Source organism: Polyodon spathula, chromosome 14 (assembly GCF_017654505.1).
Source record: "Polyodon spathula isolate WHYD16114869_AA chromosome 14, ASM1765450v1, whole genome shotgun sequence".
Taxonomy (NCBI): domain Eukaryota; kingdom Metazoa; phylum Chordata; class Actinopteri; order Acipenseriformes; family Polyodontidae; genus Polyodon; species Polyodon spathula.
In genome coordinates, this window is record NC_054547.1 from 7,165,673 (window position 1) to 7,184,995 (window position 19,323).

At 41.5% G+C, this 19,323-nt stretch overlaps 1 protein-coding gene across 10 annotated transcripts in view; it reads left to right on the top strand.

Annotated features, from left to right (window-relative positions):
- The window catches only part of LOC121326783 (single-stranded DNA-binding protein 3), a 38,356-nt gene that overhangs the window by 12,847 nt on the left and 6,186 nt on the right, over positions 1–19,323 (top strand). For 5 of the 10 annotated variants that reach the window (XM_041270272.1, XM_041270273.1, XM_041270275.1 and 2 more), the window contains 3 exons: positions 14,307–14,396; positions 18,288–18,365; positions 18,911–18,970. In XM_041270272.1, coding sequence (XP_041126206.1) covers positions 14,307–14,396; positions 18,288–18,365; positions 18,911–18,970 — 228 coding nt within the window. Of the gene's footprint in view, positions 1–7,560; positions 7,640–14,306; positions 14,397–18,287; positions 18,366–18,910; positions 18,971–19,323 lie in introns of those variants that run through there. The other 5 variants (XM_041270276.1, XM_041270274.1, XM_041270278.1 and 2 more) reach the window with 2 other exon arrangements.

Genomic DNA, 19,323 nt, shown 5'->3' on the forward strand with positions numbered 1-19,323 from the left:
CTTAATTTGCAGTCGCCTCCATATATGCTTTATGTTCTAATTTGCTTGTGGGTTTCATGTCTTGCTCTTGGTGTCAACCTTTGCCTAGCCATGTTTTTAGTCTTCAGTGGCAGGCAGGCTAATCTGATAAACCGCAGTGACGACACTATTAATGGTAAGGGCATTCATTTTTTGACGCTTTGCTTTGTGGGTTACAAACAAACTAGTAATTTTCACATCCAGAAATATATAATTACAGTACACTTCTCATTCAATTCATGGAATAGGAAAGTGTTTATTTTATTGTATAGGTTATGGTTGTTATAGAGGTTTGTGGTGTTTTTTTATTATTATTTTGCAGATTCTTTCTCGCCTATCAGATCCAGTGCGATCCAGCGCTAATTGATCCCCTGAATCGACACCCTCCCACTGATTGACTCTCAGTTTTTTTTTTTTTTTTTTTAATAAATATCAGTTGACTTTTGCCTGACCCACTATTGCAGTGCAAGTCCAATTAAAACTGAATACAAGCGGGCACACTACAGAGCGTGACTTAAAGGTTTTAATTTTTTGTTTATTCATTTTTTGATACATGCTTACATTTTATACTAAAATATGTGGGCTGTGACTCCCAGTCGGTCTGAGGCAGCGGGACACTAAGAGTGTACTACAGCATGCATTGATCAAATAATTGGTGCATTGATTAACCATTGGCCCACAGCAGTTCAAATGTAAAACAGAGTTTAATAAGGCAGACTCTTTTCCACTAATTGACTGGCTATAATGAACGCATCCTATTGTAATAGTCTTTTGGTCTAAAACCTCTTCCAATTCCAGTGGCTACAAGTACTGTAAACTACCTGGCTTCATAATCCCAGACACCAGGCTGTCCTCTAGAGGTGTAAATGCTTTGTCAAGAATGGATTGAAAAACTACCTGCTTAATTGGCATATGATTTATTTATGATTTCCAAAATTGCACTTCTAGTTAAATCCATGATTGCGATCGTATCGTTCCTAAAGATCACTTACAAACTTGATGGATTAATTCTCTCTGAATCCTTCGAACGGCAGCCGCTGTATCTGAGGATATGGTTTGTTTAATCTGGCAAGGGTTTGCTGCATGAAGTGTTAATCCTGAGTGTCAATGCAGGGTGAATGATACTTGCTTTTATGGACTTGTAATCTACAGTATGTCACAGTCAAAAGACTTGAAGCTGGATAAATATTCTGCAGCAGTATAACCTGATTTTCAATAGGTGTATTTAAGTGGCTACAAATACTGGCGAACCAAACTCCCTTGGTTCTGTAGCAGGTTTAGTCCCGAGTCCTTATGGAGGTGGCACTTGGTCTCTGCCCTGCAGTAAAGGCAAACCTTGATTCATTTAATACAATTCTGTATGGAGTTTTAGGAGAAGAAAATATTGACCCCAGTGTGCTTGATGAATTGCAGACACAAGCACGAGGCCTATAATAAGATGTTGCCACATATAAATAGATCTTAATGAGATAATTAGCAGTGCACAGTAGTTTGAGTAGTTGCTGAACAGGTGCTGTAGTGAGGATAAAGACCTTTTAAGATTGAATGTAGCTTTGTCAATCCTAAACACTTTCGTACCTTTCCTCGATTTTCTTTTTTTTTTTTGTCCGTCTTTGATCTGCTGCTGCTACACCTGCTATGCTCTGAATACCTGGGCTGCCCATTATTTATTGCATTGGATGCACACAAAGATTTGCAAAGAGATGCCCACACAAGTGTACAAATACTTGCTGCAATAAGCCGCAGTCAAACACAGAATTAACACATTTCAGTGTAAAGCCACAGTGAAGATAAAGTTGTAATTTACAGTAAAGAGCACCAGAAATACATTCACAAAATGACCCCTTCAGTGCTTCATAGTGAAGAAAACCTCTGTCTGTTGTACTGAGCCAGCTATGACAGTGTAAAGAGAAGAAATGGATAGTAGCAAGAGTCCAGCTTAATCTCCATAGCTTCGCTCTCGTGGTCCACAGCGTTTCCAGAGCCCTGATGTGATCGAAGCCTTGTAGTTCAGTCTGGTGGTATTTATTGTATGTTCTCTCCTAGTAAATTGCTGTTCTTCGTTGTACGTATACCATTACTGTTGTTGCTGATCTTTCTATAGCGATGCAATAGGGACTCAAGCAGGGAAGCATTAAGTAGCTAGCAGGGTGGGATGCCTGGTTTCCGATTGCTTGTGTAAGATGCTTTTAAGAGGTTTCTAGATGGCTGGGGTCAGTGTTGTGGCAATCGCAGTAGGGTGGTTATCAGGGGTCATGTTCTGACGCTCCTCCTTCTGTGGGACTTGCTGTTTCTTTTCAGCATTGCTGCACTAAATTCTCCTTTTGTGTCGGCGTTAAGACAACAGCCATTTATTTTTTATTTTAATGTGAATGAAATGTAAAGTATTAAGGATGCAATTGAAAAATTAACCCACTTTATAAAATGTATATTTTTTGTTTGTTTGGGGGTAAACTGAAATGGTTATATGGTGATGCTGTCCTTGAGTCATGGCTTTCTGAGCCCACAAAGCCTCTGCCCCAATTATTAGAAGCTTTTAACAAACGTAAACTTGAAAGGGTGCTGTGGTGGTTAGAATCAGGAACTATATCTTTTGAACCTCTGTGGGTGTTTACAGGGATTACTGCTGTTTATTTGTTTGCATTAATCTTCAACATTTCAGCACTAGATAGTAAGGAGTGGACAGAGATGTATTTCAGTTCAGTACATATCCCCATCAGTCAATGCATGTATAACTCTAAGTTTCCTATCTTCTCGTAACCCATACAGTTAAAATAAATGGTTTTAAAATGTTCGAGTAAATAAAAAATTGTGACTGAAGGGATACAACTGTGTTTTTAAACACATTTAAGTATGAAGTGTTTTTGTTCCTCAGGTAAAAGGATAAAAAGCAACACATAGAAAATAAGCCCGCTGTCACTTCTGGTGGTGGAGGCAGATTTTGGGTGTGTGTGGGTTTTATTTTTAGCATTAGATTTGACAGGATGGAAGTCTCTGTCAGTCATGTTCAATCTGTCGCCATCAAGCCCCTAGAGAGCTGGCACAGTGTGGGTTCGCAGCCCTTAAAAATTTATTGAAAGCCTTCATCCAGGAATATGATGATTCTTACGATTACGGACAGCAGAGTTCCATTGTTTACATTTTGTTGCATGGCTGCGGCAGCATCATAAACATGGGCCGATGCTTTGTTCATGTAACTGCAGCATTTGACTTAAATGCCTCCCGCTGGGTGTTGTGGTTAGCGCGTTACTGTTTGGTTGATGTCTGTCAGGAAGGCAGATTGTGAGGGGAGGGGGAAGAACAGATGCCAATCAACTTGGGAGGGGTGTGAGGCAGGGGCTCTGTGTAGCTCTGGAAAACGGTACCAGATGGGGAAAAATTTCCCTGAAGCTGACTGTTTTCTTTAGCTAGTGTGCTAAACCAGAGAGCCTCCAAGGATTATAATGTTGTGCGCTTTTTTTTCAGTTAGTGCAGAGTCAAAAACATAGCAGCAACAAAACACTTGCACCTGCACTGGAGCTGGAAGCTGTGGTCAACTGGCAGGATTTTGATTCTGTATTATTATTATTATTATTATTATTATTATTATTATTATTATTATTATTATTATTATTGTGTGTGTAATATTACATTTATAATGTATATAAATTAGTTTACCAATGCATCCTATCTTTTTCAGATAAGCCTATTTGCTGTGTAATTGTAACAAATTTTCAAATGTGGTTCCAAAGTTTATCAAATGTATGCCAGAGTTTGGCCACACAAGCTTTTATATCTTTTTTTAATCAGAAATGAAGTTATTGAAGTGATTTTTATTTCTTTTTTTTTTTGCAAAATATGAGATGGAAGGAAAACAAAACATGAGAACATAACATGAGAACAAAACATGAAATATTCAGCTGATTTAGAATGTCAGAACAGGCCCGTGCTGTGTTGTCTGATATAAAAAGGAGTATCAGACCCTGCTGTCACATGGCCTTTTGCAACCCCCTATTTATGACCCTGTAAAAAGCAGTGATTTCGCTGCTATCGCCTCAAGGCAAAACACACAGTGCTGTCTGTAGAAGGAGGCCCTGCTAAAATCAATCATTAACAAATCCAGTCTGGGTTGGTGTAGCATACTGAAGACAAAAGCTGCAGCCGGGGGGAGGATAGAAGCTTTTTCTTTCTTTACCATCGGAAAACCTTTAGAACCCATTTGGAAAGTTTGTAAAGCACAGCATGGTGCAGCAAAAAAATTAAATGAAGATGGATTACTGTTAAGTCACTTCCTTCCAAAGAAGGGCTTTGTTTTAGTGTTTTTTTTTTTTTTTCACTTGCAGATGTCAGTTTGATGGAAGGATTTTATTATCAGTAAAATTATGCTAACACAGGGGTTGGTGATATCAAGGGTTAATAAACTGTTTTCCATCCTCTAAATATTGTGTTTAATCTTGCAGAAATGTAAGCCATTTCGCACCGGTGTTCCTCTGCAAAATCATTTACCCTGTAGTGGAGGGGCTGGGATGGATTAAACCCCCACTTCTGGGAATCATAATAAAGGCTGTGCTTCATTTCAGTGTTTTGCTGTGGGTGACCTATATCTCTGGAAGCTAGTAGAGTTTATAATAACACTGCTGTTCTCTTCACTGCTTCAGTATCATTCATTTAATACAACATTTGTGATATGTTCATGAGCAACAACATTAATTGCTTATCTCACAATTTAAATATTGTTAGTTGTAATCTTAGGTGCTACTGTGCATATACCTTCAACTACAGATTGATTTGTTGTCTATTTTCTAGCTGACCTTGGGTTAGGAAGCAGCTTTGCACACCACAGTTTAGTAACATTCAGAATTAAAGACAGAACTGAACTTGTATAAATATGAGCCATATAAGTACTGAATTCTAAACACTTTTTTTTTTAATGATGAAAGCAAGTTATAAAGAATTGGTTATAAAGACTTTTGTAGCCTTCCACTGTTCAGTGTCCAACCACATATTTCAACAGGGATGTGTTTTAGAAGATGAATACTATAATGTTCTGAGGTTCTTTACCTAGGAAGGGTCCCCTTTTAGAGAATCTGCACAATTTATTGGTTGTTTTGCTTGTTCAGCAGAAGAAACTTGTATTCTGTTCCTTGCTGGACAAAAAGACTATTAGTTATCCAGCCAAAAATGTGTATCCTATTTATCACTTGTCCCCTGCTGTGATTTTACCCAACCCATCTTCTGTTCCTGCAAGGGCTTTGGTCCATTTTCATTTACTACTAGCTTTCCTCCCTGTTGCATCGTTAGTCTTTTGATGATTATTGTGTCATTCAAAATATGGTTGGAAATGTGTACTTTGTGCTAAATTTCAAATTTTAGGTAGGGGTACTACCTCACCAAGAGTTTGTGGAAATAAATACGCCAGTTTGATACAGGAACTTGGTCTTTATTCATCTCTAAGTTCTTTCTATCCTGGGCTTGTTTGTTCGTCCATCATTCAGATCTGAAGACAGCTACAGGAAATGAATTAAGGGGAGAGGAAGTGGGTAAAACCCAGGACATGAGCAGAACAAAGATTAGCCATCGGATGTAGTTGTTGCTACATTTTTACAGTTTTGACCCAAAGAATTTTTCAACTTTACCACATTTCCTTTTCACGTCAGACAAACGGTAAGCAATTCGGTTGGACAGGAGAGCAGAGCACAAAACTTGAATGTTTTTTGTGCAAGTTGCTAATGTTGCACCTTGTGCTGTACATTAAAGGGGCGAGTACTCCTGGGAGCAGGTATTGAGAGCAGACTGGCACGTCCAGCCAATAGAACAAAACTGAACAAACCAGTGGGCAGTGGCGCTGGTTATACTTTTGTTTTTTTTCTTTTTTCCTGTAAAAATAACTATCTTTGGTTTTGGTAATGCATTGGGTTTGCATAATTTGGTTTTGATCTTGTCTTTCAGACCTAGATGTGCAGACATTTCTATTCATTCAAAATACTAAGATGCGAAATTCTTTGAGTGGTCCATAATAGAAAGGTGTGTGTATATAAGAGTATAGTTATTAAACCGTTTAAGCACCACTATTTACTTAGCACTAGAGTTCGGAAGCTTCTATATATGCTGTCAAATTGCAGCTCTTACAGGTCCATTGGTTTCAAAGCGAAAGTCTCACCGCCTCTGAAGTGTCTGATTAAATCTGCAGAGACACTTCACAGGCAGGAAATGGTACGATTAAATCTGCCTGGGGCACTCCTAGGGTTTAGCTTCATATTCCTCTACCACAGTGACCCAGGCATGTGGAGATATATTGAACCAGGACCTGGGGGGAGGGGTTAAGATGGATCTCTCCTAGTCACAAGGGCCTTTTAAAGGGGCTGGTGCAACAATCTGTCTGTGAAGGGCTATTAAAGAAAGGAGGGTTCCAGTTCGTTAATGGGCACAAACTGCTGTGCATTCAAGGTTTCATACAGCAATATGATATTAATTTATCTCTAGCTGTTGGTCACAAAGCTGCACACTGTTCACTTTATGGAGATGCAGATTGAATTCCAATTCTTCACAACTACTACGGCTAGGGATAGTGCTGCACATATCATTTCTAGATTGACAGTTTACAGTGGTTATTTTAACCTTTTGATGCATTTTTTAAAGGCTTGTGGCTCCTTGAGCATCTGTAAATAGCTGGGGGGAAGGAAAAAGGACCCTCTTTGCTGTGGGCTGGAGGGGATGAGTTAATGAATTCAGTGAATCCGGAGACTCTTTATAGACAGATTAACTATTTCCCTGCCAGGCTAGTAGTAATGAAAGTAAGTAAGGTACATGACTACTAGAAAAGGTTGGCTTACTTGAGGGGCAGACCCTCATAAAGGGTGAACTGAAGATTTACTCGGTGTGGCGTGCCCTGTTTTTACATACTTGCTGAGATATTTCACAAGGCTGTTGAATGATCTCACCAGGATATATTTAGATAAAGCATAATCAGCAGCAGTGAGTGTGGGGGCTGTTGGTAAATGTTCGCAGTCAGTCTCACAGTCCTGATTGCCGAGCAGATGTCCTGGGGATGCAACCATAAGACCTTATTTACTAACTTGTAACTGATTTGGAGGGATTTCCCAGCCACAGATAAGGGGGCTTCTTAAAACCTTTCAGGCCTATTGTTGTAAGATTTAGGTGGCACTCTTGCTTAGTTCTCTCTGCAATCTTCGTTCTACTGCGGGGGGCGGGGGGCGTACTGAGGAAAGTAGCCGAATAACATAATTCTAAACGCTGTGCCTTGTGCAGAAGCTCTTGGTTTTATAAACAGGAGTAGGTTTTTTTTTTTTTTTTTTTTTAAAGTATTGATTCATCTTCACATTTACTTTCTAACTAACTTCCGACTCTGCTGCAGTAGCTTCTTATTTTGAAGAATTATTTGTTATTTATTTTTAATTTCCCGGTTGCCAGTAACTCCTGTTTTTTTTTTTTTTTAATAGTTTTTTCAATTCTTTGTCCAGTGGCCAACAATGTTCCACTGCTGTTTAGAATGAACTGTCATTTGGTTGGGCATGTTGTAGGATCTAACAGGACAATAAACCAAAAATAATCTTTCTGACCTGAATGTTGTAACACAACAGGATTCTGCTGCCTGTTGGATTCTGCAGTCTGGAGTTGTAATGTAAGTAGCACACATTTAGCTGGCTTGCCAGTCCACTTGATCAGTTGCTCTGAGTACCCACACTAAGGTGTGGCAGCACTGTTACTTTTGGTCTCTTGAGATAAGGGCAGCTGTAACAAGATGAACAGCTTAGCTGGATTCCAATTAAAGACTGTCTTACCTGTTTCTAGTCTCTGAAGTCCTGACCTATACAGTAATCGGCTTTTATTGCTCACATGTGGGAAGAGGGAGCAGGGCAGTAACAGAGCAACTGAGGCTAACATCATTAGGGCAGAGTTTAATATGGGCAGTGGAAATCTCTCGGCTCAGGTTAGGGAAAATCATTAGGTCTATAGTAGCAATGCATAGACAAGCAGTGAAAGGACAATAGTCTTCGTTTCTGTAGATAGTGTATTTTCAATGTTCGGAATGCTTACAAATAATAATTCTGCATCATTTGATCGAAGCCATTTACTTACCAACAAATGAGGAATGGCGTCTCCTTCAATATAAACCATTTGATGCAGTACTTTAATTGTTAAACCAAAACCATGAGGGTGCTTGCCTTGTCTTTGGGGAAGAAGATGTTGGGGGTTGGGGTCTGTCTCCAATGACGTTTGGTCTCTTTTGAACAAACACTGGAGCAGATTGTGTGCTGGTATTAAGAAGAGACTTTCTATTGGGAGCTTAAACCAGCAATCCTTTCCCATCTGACCTTGGATACAGTGGACGTTTCATCCCAAGCTTTCAGAGGTTAATACCCAGTGCACTACAAGTCCTAAATATCTTGTATAACCTGACCTTTTAAAATTAACTTTCCACAAGCTTTATTTTTGTTCCCCCTTCCTTTTGCAAGCAGTTATTTAGCATTCAGTATTCATAGTTAAAACAATGCTTTGAGTCCCTGCCCTATTACTGCTAGTTGGGTTGGCAGCTGGACTCCCCTTATGATGCAGCCAGTTTCCAGAGCTTGGCAGCACACAGTGGGTGCTGCTTTCCTAAGTGACTGATGAGGTGTACCGATGCCCTGCTGCGTAACACAAGACTGCAGATAAACCCTGGTTGTCTGCCAGCGATGCTTAGGAGAGAAGGTGCAGTGGGAGGGGGTACCCCTCCTTCCCTAGTGTCGACAATGGTTGTTTGCTGGCCTGGCCCTTTATGCTCCTGATTGCACAACACTACACATCATCGAAAAAGTGTCTTTTGTTTATTCTCGTCTTTTTATCCATGCTCATGACGACTGCAAGTGTTTTGGACGTTTGGCCTTCCTCTCGCTTGCTATTTGATCGACGGTTGTTACTTACCTTCTTTGTGCCACGTTGTAGGTTGGCCGCAGGGGCCACAGTGCACTCCGCCGGTGTGTGGGGCGTTTTCATATCCTACCCAACCTTGTTTTACTCCGCGATCGTGATGGCCGTTAGTAGCCTCCCATATACACTAGCTTTTCTGATTCCCGGGTCAGCACTAGGGGATTGCTACTCCTGTTCGCACGTTAACGCAGCCCAACGACCGGGCTTCGTAAAACCAGCAGAAGGAAACATTGCTGTTTTCAGCCGTTGCTTCTCTTTTTCATTGCCTTTATCCCTGTGCTATGTTTTTGTTTGGTTGTTCTGTCCCACTCACCCCTTTTCTCCCCGGAGGGTTTTTTTTTTTTGGAGGGCTTCCCTTCCACCCCGTCTCTTGTGACATCTACACAAATATTCAACTGTTTTCAGGATGATTATCCATATCTTCCTGGTAAGATTCTTGGAGTGGGTAGACCTCTTACACACGACAACGGATCCCCAGACCGCCCATCTCTTTACAAAGGGGCTGGGGGGGGGGGGCGGGCTGTCTGTAGTGTAACGCTTCAGGAAACGTTCACCGTCTTACACATCCGGTCTTAGACACGCCGTTTCGTGCAATCTGTTTTTGTATTTTTGTTTTGTTTCCCGCTTGGTGCTCTTTCACGGCGTGATTCTAGGGGAGGTGTGGTCATCGTTTTTGGCCCCCGTGTGCGGCCGCGGTTCACGCCGGTGTCCCCGCCCTGTGCTGCCTCCAGAGCGGGCTTCTTGTGCAGCCCGCACATGTTGTCTTGAGCCGTTATCGTCAAGAGGGGTGCTGACGTTGGAGTCCTTTTGGGGGCGTGGGTGCTGTGGGTTTTGTTGTCCGTTGCTCTCAACTCCCGCAGGCCACCGTGATCATCACGTTGGGTTGGCCGCGGGCGGGGGTCATCCTCGCAACGCCTTAGCGCTTGTATTGACCACTCCGGGCCGGCGCCTGTGGCTCGCGCGCGGGGGAGCGCGTGCCCGGAGTCTGGCGCCGCTGGTCTCCCCGACTTTCGACGCTTCGCCGGTCTTGGTGGTTTGCGTGGCCGGTGTTGTGGGCTGACTGGGCTGTGGTCTCCCGCCCGCCCTCTTGGCGTGATCCTTTGTTCATTCTGGGTTTCATAACCCATGAGTTACCCAGTCCCCTGGATGGTTGTAATTTGGTCCGGAGTGCTTCGCAGCCGTCGTCGCGTTTACTCCCGTCGGCTCGCCTTCTCTTCTCTCCTTCTGTCTCCCCCCCTGCACTCTGCCCCGGCTTGGCACGCCCCAGCTGTTGACTGTGTGTCGCATGTGGTGTTGTCGTGCGCTATCTCCCCACAGGCTCCTTTTAGTTCTGAACCTCACCCGGTGACCTCCTCGTGGGTCCGGTCCGTCACTTGTCGTGCCGTCTGCGTTTTTCCCGTGCGTTGCTCCCTGGCCGTCATGTGCGATCCTGTTATGCTCGTTATAGCCATCATTTTTGTCCGGCCGCAGCTTTCCGCGTGGGTGCAAGGCCCTCTCGTACCCGCTCACTACTTGAAGTTTGTCAGTGTCGGGTGACAGCCTGCTTGTACTCTATCAAAGCTGGGTACCTGTGCGGTGGTTCCGGCTGCCCCTGTTGTGTCCTCCGGTTTTTCGGTGTGCCCGTTTCGTCGCCCCGTGCCCCGTCGCTGCCCGCAGCGTGTTCTGGGCTCCCCACGTCGGTGGGGTGGTTCTTATCTCCTGCCGTTTATTGCTTTGCCACTGTACCTCACCCCGTGTCTCAATCCGGTCTGCCCTTACCGACCACGCTCTTGTGTACTTTCATTCAATGATTTATTATACTGCTGCTCGAACCGATTCAGTTGTCTGGCTCTTGTGACTTTTGGGACTGATTGTTAAATAGTTTGTGAAAAGCTTTCACTGCATTCATTTTTAAAAAGTCCCGTGGTGCTTCCATCTGCAGTGGCCATGGCTGGCAAGCAGAAACCCTAAAGGGGGTGTCCAGGATGGGTCCACCTGAGAAATGTGTTGGTGGTCTTCATCCTTAGCCAAATGAAAGGGCTCCACACCCGGCACTGCTTGGCTGCTTTGGAAGCAGTAATGTGTTTGAGTTGAATTGAATGGTGGCAGTAACGTCTGGTGACTATAGAAATTGATCTGAGGCACTATACTAGGGCCTGGCTGTGTGCGACACTATTCCCTACACTTTGTAGTGCCTCATTTATGGATAAATGGACTTCTCACTCCAGTTTTGTTAACCCTTAACCTGTAACCATTTTTGACAAGGTTATATGTGAGGCAACAGTGCCATCTATCTGGAAATCTTGCATCTGCCGTACCAAGTTTGGACTTTAATTGAATTAAAGAATACAAATAAAGCATGCCTTTTTATTATTTTTTAAGCATTCCGTTACTGGATTTTCAGCATCGCAATCCTTTGAGAAGTTGTAAAAGTCGGAAGGCCATTTGTTTTGTGTTTTATTAGTTTAACATGCTGATCTCTGTATCTCCAGAACAAAAATGTAAAGACGTGCAAATGATAGATACTGTTTAATTGATAATGTCGTCCACGTAATGGTATAATTTCATTTTTAAACCACTTTACCGTTTTAAACTGTTGATTAACCTCTCCCCTTTTACATATAACAGCTGTGTACAGTTGCATAAGTCAGAGCCATCGGAAGCTGCCTTTGCAGTTTTTGCGTACTGAGTTGTGCATTTTTGTGTTTGTTTTGTTTAAGTCAACTTGACCATCCTATAATTGCATTTCGATTTAAAGTCTGGAAGTGTTCAACTGTATTGCTTGGTACAAGTGAGTTTAAAATAAGGGGGATTGGTTTTACTGTACAGCAGTGGACAAGGGGAACTTGAGACAGCTTTATTTGGATCTCTTTGATCTCTGATCAGTTGTCAGAAATTGATGGGTGGAGACGTGGTTTTTCCAATGGGTTTGAACAGAGGGTGGTCCCTCCAGGACAGGTTTTTATGTTAACAGAGCGGCTGCACATGCATTCAGTACCTGCTGCACTTTGGAGAAACATCAATCTGCCACCATTTACTTGCACTCTATTCATCACCAAATGAAAAGAAAGCAAGGTGGAGCCCCCCCTCCGACACCTGCGTTTTGGCTCCTAAAACCCACAGGTACCAAGGTGTGGCTGACTCCCACCTGATGGCGTTGGTGGTGAGGTATCTCTTTCTATATATTCTCCTCTACGTGCACTTTTCACATTATCTGCCCAGCAGTTACCAAGTGTTCTACATTGCTTCAAACAAAACACAGGGGGGGAAAGATTTGAATATTTTATGGACTGTGGGATGGCATCCTTCATAGTTTATGCAGTCATTTTAATCAGGGCAATTTTGTAAGGGGATTTGATTGCTGAAAATCTGGTTGAATGAGTGGGGAGATTAGTGTGTACACAACTGGTGGCAGATTGCCATTGCTAGGATGTGCGACACAACTGCAGATTGTCAGGCCAACAGCAGGGCATTGAAGGAAGTGGGAGCAAAAGATTAACTGGAAAACAAAATGGTAAATAAAAACAAGGCGCACCTGTTCATTCATTTTAGTCATGTGTATGGTATACATTTGCAATTGCAAATATTCACTTAGCCACTTACTGTATGTTCTTAATAATGGAAAGCAAAACAAATAACATGAATACCAGAGCAAGATTTTGTTTTCATTTGTACTGTTTGCAAGAATAGAATAGCTTCTGTCCAAGTAGGCCCTTGTTTGGTCATTACCCCCTTCTCTTCCTCAAGGTCTTCTGGTATTGGTTTTATCTTTTTCATGTGAGAGAAAGCACCTGTAGCAGCACAAGAGCCCCCCCACACACACACACACTTCACTGAGGTGGTGGCAGATGGAGTAGTACTGCAGGTTATCCCCAGGAATTAATCAAACCTGATGTGACGTACGGGCCCTGGGTCCAGGGGGGGCACTGAGCCACCAGCACCCTAACCTTGGTTGAGGGAGAGGTGACAGGAAAATCTGCTACCTCTAGGGAAAGAGAATCCTATTGGACTGAGAACCCTGACAAACAATCTTTTCTGCAATGGAGTCTTTGTGCAAGGTTATTCTGAAGGACAGCACCTCCCTTGAGCCTGGGTATTTAGGTTAACTCCCTGTTCAGATATCTGAGGTTATTGCCTGATGTTGCTTGATCTGAATAAAAAGCTGTTGCATGCTTCAAATAAGTATTACTTGGTAAATTAATGTCTAAACACAGTCACCAAAAATCATAAGAAGATTTAATCCAGTTTTATTAAAATGTGAAAATGAAGATATTAAATTCTAATATTTACATTAGGACTGACCGGAAATGGTGAGATTCATTTTTACTTTTAAAACAATCACACACATTTTAATATACATGAGACAAGTACGCTTTAAAATTCCCTGCCATCCCCCCCACCTTGATTTATGGTTACACTTCCTTATTTGTACCTTTTTTGTACCAACTAGGTGTAAAACAGCCTGCAGTCATGACTCTGCTGGAAACAGGAGTTATCTTGGTTTAGTTATGCTGGGGTAAATATTTCTGCTCTCAAACTAGGACCTTACTGAATATTTCATGCCAGACAGAAAGCAGATTGGAGAATGTGCCCAAGGCATTGAATTAAGTTTACTAACAAAGGTCAACTGTTGCCAAGTTGTGTGATGAGGGCCTCATCAGAATACAATTTTTGTGTTTGTTTGTTTGTTTCTATGCTGCACCGAATCTAATTCCAGAGACTAAAATCTACATGTCTGCTTTTCTCAATGGGGAACCTTTTTGGTGTGACCCAATCGTACTGTTTCCTTAAAATCTGATCATCTTTCTTGACAGTTGTGTCGATCAGTTTTGCGGAAAACCCAAAAAATTGTACATTAATGAGATTGATCAGTGGGGCCAGGCTGCGGTTGTGTCTGATGTGAAAATGGAAATTGATAGTGTGGGTTTACACAATTGATCAGTAACATCACAGTACACCATGCTTGTTCAGGTGATAGCCCCTTTGTAGTTGGCCCAAGGGGATTTTACAAGTGCTCTTTTTATTTATAGATATCAAACAGCCTTCCTGCTGTGGAAGTAATTAACGCATCAAAGGTCAATTTTTGTTTTTGGTTTAGTTTTTCATAAACTCATTTCTTTTTTTTTCTATCAACATCAATAACTTTGCTGTCCCAGCAGGGGGGTATACTGAGCATTTAAACTTTGGCTCCTGACCTCTAAGGAGCTGCTGTCTGTATTCTGTGATTTTGCTTCAGAGCAGTTTCCCCAAATCTCCTGCAGTGGCTGTTTGGTCAATGGTGGCTAATGGGGAAAGCATGCACATGGCGTGCCACAATGGCACAATTTCCTTGTCTTGCAAAGGAAAGCGCTGGCTCATTCGAAGCAATGCCTCCTGACCTGGGTCTTTGTCTTTCACAGAGCGCTGCTGCAGCCCCAAGCCCTGTGCTCGGAAACATTCCTTCCAGCGATGGGATGCCAGGGGGTCCGATCCCTCCAGGGTTCTTCCAGGTAAGCCTTCTTTTACAGTACAAGCCCCACAATGAAAGTGGAGCAGCAGGTGAAAAACTGCTCTGCCATTCCCCATGCTCCTTTTAATGAAAGACTTGCGTTTTATTACATTTGTCCAGATTGTTCATTGCCATTGATTCTGCTATTTTTGCTTTTAAGACTTAACACCCTTCTAACAATAACCTTGGATTAGCCTGTACGCTTTGAGTTTGTTGCCCGTCTGTAGAGGGCCGCGACAGAGTTGCCAGAATGTTTTTGTATGAAAGGGTATGTTGTCATATAGACCCAATTTTCTTCAAATGTTTTGCTTTTCTAAATGATTTACACAATGGGATTACTTGCACCGGTGAAATGGAAATTTGCACATAAATCAATGTCTACCTCTGTATTTAGACATGCCTCAGCAGTTAATGTGAAATATGTTCAAATAACAATGCAAGGTAGGTGTGTGTGGAATTCCACTGCCTCCTCCTGGACAGATTTGTCAGCTGTGATTTCACTGGGCATCTGTATTCACTGTAGAAATTGCATGTGGAGTTAAAGGCATTGTGTGTTTTTGTATAGAAGTACATTTGTTTGTATTTTATACATTTAGGTCAAAGATACAAAGATCTTGCTTCTCTGAGCTGACTTTTGCAGATCTATCGACCCGGAGATCTTTAGCACAACATAGAACACAAAGCTTTTTAATGTATAATTCCAGTGTAGTGTCCTGTAAATAGAGAAATGTTTTGCACTGGGTGATTTATTATTTTTATCATATTACCAAAAGAAGCAGATTGTTTGTTTGTTTATTATGCACGCATGTTGGATTGGCTACCTTGATGAAGGAAAGGATCTCTCTGGAGTACATTTTCAAATGCTGCTGTAAGCTCAGTCTGGTGGCAGTCATTAATGGGGTGTGGTGTGAGGGGCAATGAGGGGCATCATGCTTGCAATCAAGTGTATTGCTAGCTTTAGAAAAGCTTGCAGCCAGCCCCCTTTTGGTTTCAGAATGGTACCTGCTATCAGGATTACATGCGGTCTGATTGGCAGTGTAATCAGCAATCTAAAAAGATTGAGAGGGGTAACACAATATACCTTTTTATTACTTTTCTACTAGCTATGGTTCTGCCCTCCTGAGTTGAGTGCATGAAATAGCACAGCTATTGCTTTACAGTTAGAAATTCAAGGGAGGGATGCAAGCTGCAGTTTTAATGAATTGCCAGCATTCATATCAGACGTGGGGTTAATTTATAATTACAATTACAACAGAATGGTTTGCTGAAATTGCAGTGCTATTTTGTTCAATTAGTTACACTGCAGTAATTGCATTAATTAGTGACACTGAATAAAGCAAACAGCTACACATTGACATGGTTATTCTGAATAGCCAAGCAGTAGTCACAGGAAAAATACAGAAACATACCAGAGAACTTACTTTTTTTCAAACAAATGACCACCTTGAATTACATTGTAACTGCAATTAAGAATTGCTCAGCAACAATTGTACTAGACCCCAGGTCTGGTTCATGAGCTTGTAAAAGAAGGCAGATAACCCTAATGAGTGTTTCTTTGTGACCCCATGCCTAATGTAAGAGCAAATACAAACTTCAAGTTTCCTTTTTTAATTGTATTTATTTATTTATTCTTACACCTTTTACGATATAAAAGAAGTGCTTTTAGACTGAAGATTAGATTAAAAAATCCTGATTATAAGTTCAGTGGCTCTGCCCCCGGCCCCCGGGGATACAAGAGGAAGCTACTACATTTTTGTTGTAGATGCTTGTTATTGTTACATTCTGAAAACACTGGGCTCCTCCCTGGCTGGCTAATGAAAAGAAAGAACATCCACTGTGTGCAGAAATGTTTTCATGAAGCGTGCATCTGCAGTTACATTATCCAGAAGTAGCTGTCATAAGCATTAGCATATCTGGATAAAGCGGCCGGGAGAACTTGATTCATTGCTGCATGTTGCCTGCCAAGATGATGCTTCACAAATATTTGAGTGTCCTGGGAGTGTGTAACATGTGAAAAAAAAAAAAACCTCTACATTAGCTAAACATGAGAAGCTTTTATATTGGCTCTGCGAAAAACATCCTTAGATCTGTGTGTTTTTACATTGCTTATTACTGGAATATAGATCTACCATAGTGGTGGTTTTCCTGTTTTTTTTTTTTTGGGGGGGGGGGGGGGGGGTTTACAGATTATTTATTTGTTTTCTAACACAGTCCTTGACTGAATTTGCATAATGTCAATTTAACGTTTGTGATGGGCAATTCATCGTATTGCACTAACGGCAGGCCCAAGACTTCTTGATCAAAGCTCTGTGTATTAGGATAGACCAGGGGTTCTCAGTCAGCCCTAGCTCCTAGACTTTTAATTGTTAATCTGAAACCGTTGCAGAGTTCAAGTTACTTATAAAGTGTTATAGCTAACTTGAAATCTGCAATTTGTTTAAGGTCTGAAAAAAGTAAAAAATGTCTAAGCCAGTTCAGTTCAATTGAGGGTCTAGTTCAGTAACTGAGAGCTCAGTTGGAATGAAAACCAGCAGCCACAGGGGGTCCCCAGGACCGAGTTTGAGAAGTCCTGGGATAGACCCATGATCTCCAACCTCTTGGCTTGTAATGTGTTTTAATTAATAACTTATCAGTATAATTTTTCATGAAATTTAAAACAAGGTGTGGCGAGAATAAACTAACCTTGAAAGATGAAAAGAGAAAACATTCCCTATAGAGCACTTCTACCTTTGCCAGACCTACTTTCTGCAGAGCAATCTGTTGATCAAGTTAAGTAGGGATTTCCCCATTTTTAAGTAAGATCTTGGTGTGTGTGTGTGTGTGTGTGTGTGTCCCATTGTTTCTCCACAAATCTTGTAATTGTCATCTTGCTGCTTAGTGTTCATTGTGGCTGAGTCTCACCAGTACAAAAGAACTGCAGGTGCAAATGGGATCTGCTTTCATTAGCCCCCCACCCCCCCACCCCCTTTTTAATTTGCGTAATTTCAATTTCTCTGCTCCTGTTCTGTTAATTAGGGTACCCGCTAATCAGTACCATTATTGCAGTGCTATTCATGTTTGCTGAAGCTGTTAAACAAATGCCTGCAAAATTGCTAAATGGCTAATTAATGTCTGTTAATTAAGAAAATTGCTCATGGTAACAAACCATGTTTGTAGCTGGCAGCAGTTAAGCGCCAGCACTTGTTGAAATCAGTTTCATAGCAGGTTCACGGCAGATGCTGATGCGCTTTCCCTGCCATTAGGACTGATGATGGTGATCTAAAACTGTTACACACAAAAAAAATAGGACCTAGAGGGTACTGTATCTTTTGAAGTTTTTTTTTTTTTTTTTTTTTTTTTTTATAAGTTGTTATTGCTAAACAAAAGATTCAACTCAAATCTTCCCTTCAACATTAAACCCTTCCTGCCATACACTACCACAAAAGCATCTCCTGTAGAGGTTTGCTGCTCTATTGCAGCACAGTGGTCAAAATGTCTCCATATATGGGATGCTTTCTGTACTATAAAAGTGAAATGGGAGCCGACCAGGGAGATGAAAGGGACCAGCTATTAATTTATACTTCAAGGAATTAAGGAAAATGTTGCTGTCCTATGGCTTGTCATAGAAGTGCAATGTGTGTTTCATAATGTGTTTTCAGAGTTCCAGCTACTAATCATCACTGACCAGCACAAATTCTGTCTAGCTCAAGGTGCTTGTCAAAAAGCAGAGAATTGAAGGCATACGCTTGCAAAATACTAAACAAACCAGCTGTACCAAATATGGATTTCTTTTTTTTCTTTTTTTTCCTTTTAAGCTACAGTATAATTTATTCTTTTCTCGCTTCTGTCGGTTTCTTTGACAAACCATCCTGTTGGTCTGCTTTAACTCTGCCTCTTGCTTTTTAACCCTTAGGGACCTCCTGGCTCTCAGCCCTCGCCACATTCACAACCTCCACCTCACAACCCTAACATGATGGGACCCCACAGCCAGGTAATGTGGGTTAGGCTACCTGCTTTGCTTTGTGCAAATTTAGTACACCGTCTCAAATGTGTGTGTTTTAAAGTCTGAGTTCTCTGTATCTTTTTGTCTTGTACTGTTGCAGTCTTCATATCTGGTTCATAAATGCACTACCTCAACTTGTCTTGCAGTGGAAGGTGGGACTGCTTATTGTTTGGCGATCTCTGCTTGCAGTGGGATTCTATTAAACATGCTTTTTCAAGCTGGGATTGGAATGTAGAATCTAGCAAGATCTCAATTCAGTTTGAGTTCTTCAGACCCAAGTAATGAAAAGTATGCATCGCCCAGGATTAATGTACTGTGTATTCTGTAACCAGCTGTGGCTAGTAAGCACTGAGGCTTATAATATTGCACTGCGCCAAAAATTGTGTTTAAGAAAGCACGTTAAGTTGTGATTCCATTTACTGAGACTACATAGTTTGAGCTCAATAAAGTAATGATGGGAAGGTTTTGTTTTTTTCTTCTCTACACACATGCAAGACTTTTTTAAAATTCATAATTATTCTTTCTTGTTGTAGCCTTTTATGTCCCCACGATATGCTGGGGGCCCAAGACCCCCCATCAGAATGGGAAACCAGGTATGGTCTTTTGTACATCAAACCAGTAAAACAGACTAGAGTAATGCATGAGTGAAAACCAAGTATCTTAGTGGCAAACAAGACATTGCATCTCCATCTGCAAACTTTCAAGTAGACTAACTGGAGCAGAAAAACAATTAATTTCTCTGCATCGAGGGAAGCAACAGTGTAATTAAAGTATCATGTGCTTTCTTCGGCTGTATTACCAAAATTCAGATAATTTACTTTATACACAGCACTTTATATTATTGGTAGAACAGTTATATTTAGCTTTTAATAGGTCTGCTGAGCCCATTCTTGTACATTATTTAGTCTCAAGGACTTTCTAAACCCCATTTAACAAATCACATTGA